General features: G+C 52.1%; 1 protein-coding gene across 1 annotated transcript in view; it reads left to right on the top strand.

The window, feature by feature from the left end:
* The window catches only part of dnajc4 (DnaJ (Hsp40) homolog, subfamily C, member 4), a 107,595-nt gene extending 102,897 nt beyond the window's left edge, over positions 1 to 4,698 (top strand). The window contains exon 8 of the mRNA XM_060855509.1: positions 3,953 to 4,698. Within this exon, the coding sequence (XP_060711492.1) occupies positions 3,953 to 4,055 (103 nt within the window). The 3' untranslated portion in view covers positions 4,056 to 4,698. The remainder of the gene's footprint in view (positions 1 to 3,952) is intronic.
* Positions 4,699 to 9,383: the final 4,685 nt, after the last annotated feature.

The following is a 9,383-nucleotide window of genomic DNA, read 5'->3' on the forward strand; positions in this document are numbered from 1 at the left end:
ACCAACCCCTTTCCTCATGTGCTGAGTGCCCTGATTAAACACACCCTGGGATGCTCACACATCCTGTCCCGGCACCTTCAGTGCACCCAAGTCCCTCTGCTCCTGCAGCACCTTGAGAATTGCCCCCTTGGACCTGAATGTCCTTCTACATCACAGCTCCGATCCGGTGCAGAGAGACGGGGCCGGATCTCTGATCCCGAAGCGTCAATATGGAACTGCACTGGCACACCCAAAAGGCCAAGGACCAGATGCCCATCAATTTTGACAGGCAGTGCCCGAGCTTGTGGTGGTTGTTGGAGGGAGATCAGCATTTTGAAAAGACACGAGAGCGCTGCTCGTGAGGCAGGAACTGTCGGAGGTCACGTTCGCTCAGGGGAGAGAAGGCAGAGGCAGGAAGCGAGAGCTAGCCACTCATCTACGTGTGGGAGTGCACACACACTCAGTCCCAGCGGGGAGCGAAGCTGCTCAGACTCCCTCCCACCTCGATTGACGTCTCAGAGGAGATTGTGTGTACACTGAGATGAGACAGCTTTCTCTCAGTGTACACCCGGGCTCTGCAGCTCTGTTGTTGCAGGTTACGCCTTGGCGGAAGCATTCATGTTTTCTATTCATCCCTGCTGAATGGGGAATGTGATACCCAAAAGCAGGCGAGATGCTTTCACACAGCAGTGAGCTCTGTCCGCTCCCAACTCCTCTCCCTCCCTACCCCCACCGAATGGCAAGTTCGGAGCACATCGTCTCTGCTGACGAGAACGCTCTGCTGTGTCTGTCTCTCCAGCCCCAAACCCCTCCCTATCTCTGTAACCCCCTCCAGCCGCTACATCCCTCCCTATCTCTGTAACCCCTACACCCCCTCCCTATCTCTGTCACCCCCTCCCGCCCCTACACCCCCTCCCTATCTCTGTAACCCCCTCCAGCCCCTACACCCCCTCCCTATCTCTGTCACCCCCTCCAGCCCCTACACCCCCTCCCTATCTCTGTCACCCCCTCCAGCCCCTACACCCCCTCCCTATCTCTGTCACCCCCTCCAGCCCCTACACCTCCTCCCTATCTCTGTAACCCCCTCCAGCCCCTACACCCCCTCCCTATCTCTGTCACCCCCTCCGGCCCCTACACCCCCTCCCTATCTCTGTCACCCCTTCAGCCCCTACACCTCCTCCCTATCTCTGTAACCCCCTCCAGCCCCTACACCCCCTCCCTATCTCTGTCACCCCCTCCAGCCCCTACACCCCCTCCCTATCTCTGTAACCCCCTCCAGCCCCTACACCCCCTCCCTATCTCTGTCACCCCTTCAGCCCCTACACCTCCTCCCTATCTCTGTCACCCCCTCCAGCCCCTACACCCCCTCCCTATCTCTTTCACCCCCTCCAGCCCCTACACCCCCTCCCTATCTCTGTCACCCCCTCCAGCCCCTACACCCCCTCCCTGTCTGTGGGATGGATTGCTGCTACCATGTCTTGTCCCAGTTCTGATCCCCACCTACACCCCTCCCCCATAACTTGTTAAAGAACATCCTACTGTGTGAGACCCCAGCCCTCAGTCCATCAGTGAGTTAGGGAGCTGCTCTGTCTCATTGTGCTGTCTCACCGGCTGCTCGTGTGCAGTCATGACCGTCCTTTCCCTTTAGTACCTCTGCACAAGCCTCCAGTTCCTCAGAATGTGTTGGGGGATGTGGGCACCACAGGCTGTGCCCAGCATTTATTGCCCATCCCTAATTGCCTTTGGGATGGTGCTGCTGCAGCCCACGTGGTACTGGGTCACCCAGGTAATGCTGTTTGGGAACAAGCTGCAGGATATTGACCCAGCGACACTGAAGGAACGGTGACATATTTCCAAATCAGGGTGGGATGGGAGATCTGTGCAATGGGGGAAGATGATGTTGCCCATTACGGTTTGTTTCACTAAATTGTTTACCCCTGGCGTATTCCAGCTTTTTGGTTCTCTTTGACTGTTCCAACAACGTGGGCCAGTGCATTCCTGTCTAGTTCAATTCCTCCTCACGTTTCCCCAGGCCCGATGATCTCCGACTCAGACTCTAGTCTGGGTTTTCGTGTTGGGAACCAGTCAGCTAGGAATCATTACTCACCAACAAACAGACCAAATGTTTATTAACAACACCAAACTTACACAAAGACGCAGGAATCATTGACACAAATGTGGATTATGCAAATATATATCTGTCCTTCTAAACAAGGAACTGAAACGCACATCTCAGGAGAAACAAAGTTCTGTGGCACGTTAACTTTAAAGTACTTTAGCCAAGTAACAGATACAGTCAGGAGAAAATGCATAAGCCCTGGATGATCTGATTCTGTATCTATTCAGCGCGCGCGCGCGCACACACACACACACACACACACACACACAGAAGATGCAGAGACTGGGCTGTCTTCCTGAAACTGTTGCTCGTGCCCGAGTTCCCTTTGCTTCTGGTGTTGGAGTAGGTGGCAAAGTATTCCCCCCGAGTGCTGAAGATGACTTCCCGTGGGTTTTCAAAGAAAGACCGAGGGAATAACGGTGGGGCGCTGCTCACTAATTCTCTTTCTGTCCCATTGCAAAAATCCAATAATCTTATTCCACCCCCATCCCCACTTCCCACAAAGTGAGCCCCCTCTCCGAAAGGCCTCCAGACCGAATAACGTCCAGACATGTGATCCCCTCCAGCATTGCTTTGGAACTTCCACAGTACACAAGAGATAGGAACAGTCGACCATTCGGCCCGTCAGTCCTGGCCATGCTGTTCAACCCGATCCTGGCTGAACTTGAGGTTCAGTCCTGCTGTCCCGCCCACTCCCAATGTCCCGAGAGACAGACAGTGGGCCCATCCCAACCCTCAAATGCCGTAACGGAGCAGGGCAATCTGGAGGAGGCCATTCGTCCCCTCTGCCTCTGTGCTATCCCTTTTTAGGAAGAGGCCGACACCCCTGCCCACTCCTCACCAGAATGTTTCTGTTTTATTAAAACGAAACGTTTTTGTCTTTGGGCTTTTCTCGATTTTAAAGATGGCGGGGAATGGGGAAAATGGAGCTGGCGGAGTCAGGCTGGCCAAGATGTAGCAGCAACCAGAGTGTGTGGGGGCAGCTGGGTGTGCCACAGGCAGCCAGAACCCTGGGGGGGGGATTAACTCAAACTCACCTCTATCCTCCCCCCCCCACCTCTCCAAAACTCTTCCCTATTGTGTGGACAAGCCCTGGACAGGGATTGTGGATGGAGTCCCCAGGGCAATGGCTCACTTGTGTGACAGGGAGTCACAGCCATAAGTTGGCACCTCCCATCTGCCAGCCTGGGTTTAATTCATGGACCCTCCCAATACCAGCACCCCACACACACACACACACACAGACACACACTCTCTCACACACACACAAATACACACGCACACACTCTCTCACACACACAAATACACAGACACACACTCTCACACACAGACACACAAATACACACCCACTCGCTCACAGATACTCACTCTCTCACACACACACACAAATACACATGCACACACTCTCTCACACACACAAATACACAGACACACAAATACACACACAGACTCGCACAGACACACTCTCACACACATACACACACACTCACCCACTCGCTCACAGACACACACTCTCTCACACACACACAAATACAGACACACACACACTCTCTCACAGACGCACGCACACACAGACACACACTCTCTCACACACACACAAATACAGACACACACACACTCTCACATACGCACACACACACAGACACACACTCTCTCTCACATACGCACACACAGACACACAAAGATACACACAAATACCCACACAAACACACTCTCACACCACACACTCTCACACCACACAGACACAAACTCACACACAAGCACATACACACACGTACACACACACGTACACAGACACGCACACATGTACACAGACAGCCACCTGCCCCGTTCACCACCTCTCTCTCTTCACAGGCTGAACGGCTTCAAGAAGCAGCAGGAAATCCTGCGGCAGAAACACGCTGTCTTCATGGAGAAATACAGGCTGAAGACACGGGGAGGGGGCAGCGATGAGTGAGAGGCCGAAACCCCCACCCTGCCCGCCCTCGCGACTCGGGAAGTAGGCGTTGGCACTGCCCATCCACCCCCCCCTTTCCCCGTAGGGCTGACTCCTGAAAAGACGAGAGAGCCCAGTCTGCTGTTTTGTGTGCATTCACTCCTGGCGGTTTGGGGGGGTGGGTAACGATGAAAGGAGGGGAAGCCTCTTGTTGCAGACCCCAGTCGGACCAGCCCGGCCTCCTCGCAGCTTTGTAAGGTGTATTGTTTTCTCAGGGTTCAGGACACCCTCCACCCAAGAACCAGTGTAGAGTGCTCATGGGGCACCGGGATCACATACCTCATGTTCCCGTTCCCCACTGAGATCTGCTTTTGACCTGCACCGAGTGGGAGAGTGAGGATTCAAGGAGGGGACCCCTCATCGATTTCAGGTCAAGCCACTAGATGCTCACCCCTCACCTTCACCTCCCCCAAGACCCTGTGTTTCATCGCCACCCCCGCCCCACCCACCCTGGACCTCCGCATACCAGCGAACCAAGTGGCATGAGGTACCAGTGCCAACGTTTCTTATTTTACTGACACCCGCGGACTCACCTTGTCCTGCTCAGACATCGAGTCTCCACGCCTGTGTTTTACCCACCGAAATAAATTTCATCAGGGTGCAATCCTCTCCTTGCTCCTTCTGCAATGCTCCCCTGCCCGATACAAAGGGGAATGGGTGTGAGGCTGGCAGATCCAATATCCAGTGCCTGATGGACGTCAGTCTGTATACTCTCTGCTGTAGAGAAAGTCTGAAAACCAGGCTTTATTCCCACTGGAATTTAGCGGACTCCTTTCCGTCTTCCACTTCCCTTTCTGTGCATCTGGATGTCACAGGAACGGGTGGAGGCCATTCAGCCCCTCAAGTCTGTTGCATCATTCAATGCACTCATGGCTGATTTGTGGCCCAACTCTACGACTGTAATTGCTGGAGGTCAGTCATCTCAGCTCCAGGACATCTCTGCAGGAGTTTCTCAGGAAAAGTGTCCATCTTCAGCTACTTCATCAATGACCTTCCCTCCATCATAAGGTCAGAGGTGGGGATGTTCTCCAATGATTGCACAGTGTTCCGCGCCATTCACAACTCCAGATGCTGAAGTACTTCATGTTCAAATCAAACAAGATCTGGATAATATCCAGGCTTGGGCCGACAAGTGGCAACTAACATTTGCACTGCACAACTGACCATCACTCCTCGGCATTCAATGGTTTTACCATCACTGAATTCCCCACTGTCAACATCCTGGGGGTTATCACTTCCATCTAGAAGGACAAATGCAGCAGATATATGGGAATGCCACCACCTTCAAACCCTCTCCAAGCCCCTCACCATCCTGACTTGGAAGTATATTGCTGTTCCTTCCCTGTCACTGAGTCAAAATCCTGTTATTCCCTCCCCAATGGCACTGTGGGTCACCCCACAGCCTGTGGACTACAGTTCAAGAAGGCAGCTCTCCCCCCCCACCACCCATCTGCTCAAGGGACAACTAGGGACTAGGCCCAGCCAGTGACGCCCACGATTCCTGCAAATGAGTTAAAAATATACCTGCCTTGGCCCACATGCTTTCATGTCTTTGCTTAATAAAAACAATTGTAGCTTTCAGATTTAAAATTAACAACTGATCCAGCATTCACTGCCATTTGTGGAAGAGTACCAAACTTCTATCGCCTTTGTGCTTGGAAGTGCTTCCTGTCATCTCTCCTGAATGATCTGGCCCGAATTCTCAGACTATGCCCCTAGTTCCAAATCCCAACCGATGGAAACAGTTTATCTTCATGTACTCTGTCTTTTCCTGTTAATACCTCAAAGACTTTGACCAGATCACTCCTTAACATATAAATTTGAGAGAAAACAGGCCTAATTTGTATAATCTTTCCTCATAATTAATCCCTGAAGTCCAGGAACCATTCTAGCAAATGATATCAGGTTGCGTTTGGTATATTAGAGTGGGGCAGCAGGAAATACTGTCCTTTTCCCCAGTTTAAGGATGAGCAAAGCACTGATGACCTAGAAGCTGACTCTGAACCGTCCGCAGCCTCACTCCTGAGCGTGCTCGCCAGCGTGATGTAGGAATTGACCATTTGTATTCATGCAAATTCCCACAAGCAGCAAGGCGAGACTGACTCAGATCGTTTCTGTGAACATGATGCTAGATGAGGGATAAATGGCTGAGGCATTCCCGAGTGGCACTCCAAGCCCCAATTCCCAGCCTCACATCTGAAAGGACTGCCATGGCAGTCTCTGAGCTGCCCTGGGAACAGGGAGGAAGAGGAGGCAGTCTACCCGCCCATGCAATCTGTGCAAGAATTGATCTCTAACCCAGTGCCAATTCCAGGCAGTGAGTGAATTCAGCGTTGGTGCTGATAACAGGGCTGTTTATAACCTGCTTGAAGATTACGTGCAGTACAGCCACACTTCAGTGACCTTTTCCTCTCCAGGCAGATTAAATTGCTACCTGTGTCCCAACAAAGAGGCTGCTGTCTCTGAGTAACTTCTACAGCAGGTATCTGCCCTCGATTGAGTCCCCATGTGATGCTAGGCAACGTGTTGGCAGTGTTTATGATCATCAAGGTTGATCTTCAACCATGTGACAACAGCAAAGCAATAGATTCCCCATCTCTCTCTCTCACCCTGAGGAGCAGGGACCCTGTCCGATTACCCCCTTCTCTCAGATCTTGGGGATCACTAAACAGTGGTCAGGAGCAGGGACCCTGTCTGATTCCCCCTCTCTCTCTCTAACCCTGGGGATCACTGGACTGTGATCAGGAGCAGGGACCCTGTCTGATTCCCCCTCTCTCTCTAACCCTGGGGATCACTGGGCAGTGATCAGGAGCAGGGACCCTGTCTGATTCCCCCTCTCTCTCTAACCCTGGGGACCACTGGACAGTGATCAGGAGCAGGGACCCTGTCTGATTCCCCCTCTCTCTCTAACCCTGGGGATCACTGGACTGTGATCAGGAGCAGGGACCCTGTCTGATTCCCCCTCTCTCTCTAACCCTGGGGATCACTGGGCAGTGATCAGGAGCAGGGACCCTGTCTGATTCCCCCTCTCTCTCTAACCCTGGGGACCACTGGACAGTGATCAGGAGCAGGGACCCTGTCTGATTCCCCCTCTCTCTCTAACGCTGGGGATCACTGGACAGGGATCAGGAGCAGGGACCCAGTCTGATTACCCCTCTCTCTCTAACCCTTGGGATCACTGGGCAGTGATCAGGAGCAGGGACCCTATCTGATTCCCCCTCTCTCTCTAACCCTTGGGATCACTGAACAATGATCAGGAGCAGGATTTCTGTTCAATTCTCCCCCTCTCCTTCCCTTAAGAGGCACTGAGGCCGGATAGAGTATTGTTACCTTCCCATCTATCTGCTCCACCCTCCTCTCTGACCTCTCACTTTCACCCCCACCTCCATCTACCTGTCACATTCCCAGTTATTCCGCAGCCCCATGCCCTCCCATTTATCTCTCAGCCCCCTGACCCACATGCCTCGTTCCTGATGAAGGACTTATGGCCGAAACATTGATTCTCCCGCTCCTTGGATGCTGCCTGACCTGTGTGCTCTTTCAGCACCACATGCTTGACTGTGATCTCCAGCATCTGCAGTCCTGACTTTCTCCTCGAGTATTGTAACCAGTTGGAATCAGATCCCTGAGCTGCAAGGAGATAAATAAGCATCTGTTGCCATCTTGCCAATCTTCACTGTCAGTGGTTGGCATGGAACAGAAATCATTCACCAGGCACTGGTTCTTCAAGGCAGATTCCAAGAGTGTCCAAATGTCAAGCTGACTTGTGGAATTATACAATGCAAAGGAGACCATATCTGTACCATACTCTCTCTCTCTCTCTCTCCATGTGTCAAATGGTAGGATATGGTGGAATTCAGGGAAACTGGCTTGCTGAGTGACTGTTAAAATGTGAGGGTGTCAGAGCTCCAACTCAGGACCACTGCTACAAATGACTGGGCCTGCTGAATACTACCAAGGAATCTACATCTGATCACAGCTTCCTCACCCTAAAAGGAAAGGATTACACCCAACACAAGGTGCTCAAATAACACAGCACCCTGAAGGGGTACCACAAATAATTAACCATAAAACATTGCACCACCTTCAGAGTTTGAGTGCCTCATTGATGTTCTCAGGGTGACCTGTCATCACGGTGGCCTGTTCTCATAGTGACCTGACATCACGGTGACCTGTCCGCACGGTGACCTGACCTCACGGTGACCTGACATCACGCTGATCTGTCTTCACGGTGGCTGTCATCACGGTGACCTGTCCTCAGGGTGACCTGACTTCACGATGACCTGTCATCATGGTGACCTGACCTCACGGTGACCTGACATCACGCTGATCTGTCATCACGATGACCTGTCCTCCGGGTGACCTGTCATCACGGTGACCTGTCCTCACGGTGACCTGACCTCACGATGACCTAACCTCATGGTGACCTAACCTCACAGTGACCTGTCCTCACAGTGACCTGCCCTCACGGTGACCTGACCTCACGCTGACTTATCCTTATGAAGTATGTCACTTGCTGAAGACTTCCATGTTAATCAGCTTCTCACAGTTGCAGTGTCGAGTAAGCTTTACTCTGTATCCACCCTGTGCTGTCCCTGTCCTGGGAGTGTTTTTTGGGATCAGTGTAGAGGAAGCTTTACTGTATCTGCCCTGTGCTGTCCCTGTCCTGGGTGTACTTACTGGGATCAGTGCAGAGGGAGCTTTACTCTGTATCCGCCCTGTGCTGTCCCTGTCCTGGGAGTGTTTTTTGGGATCAGTGTAGAGGGAGCTTTACTCTGTATCCGCCTTGTGCTGTCCCTGTCCTGGGAGTGTTTAGTGGGATCAGCAACATCCTTGTATATCTTCTTTGCACCTTTTAATAACATCCTTCCTATAGGAGGGTGACCAAAATTGTACGCAGTGCTCCAAATGTGGTCTTACTAATGTACAGCCACAACATAACAGCCCAACTCCTGTACTCAGTGCCCTGACCAATGAAGGTGAGCGTACCAAATGCAGTCTTCACTGCTCCGTCTACCCGTGACACCACTTTCAAGGAGCTATATACCTGAACCCTTAGGTCTCTCTGTTCAACAACACTGTAATTAACTGTGTAAGTCCTTCCTAGTTTGTTGCACGAAACTGCCACACCTTGGCATTTTTCTGCATTATATTCTGTCTGCCATTCTTCAGCCCACTGGCCCAGTTGGTCAAGATCCCGTTGTACTCTGAGATGACCTTCTTCACTGTCCATCATGCCACCAATCTTGGTGTCATCCGCAAACTTACTAACCACGCCTCCTATCTTGT

Source organism: Hemiscyllium ocellatum, chromosome 46, assembly GCF_020745735.1.
Source record: "Hemiscyllium ocellatum isolate sHemOce1 chromosome 46, sHemOce1.pat.X.cur, whole genome shotgun sequence".
Taxonomy (NCBI): Eukaryota; Metazoa; Chordata; class Chondrichthyes; order Orectolobiformes; family Hemiscylliidae; genus Hemiscyllium; species Hemiscyllium ocellatum.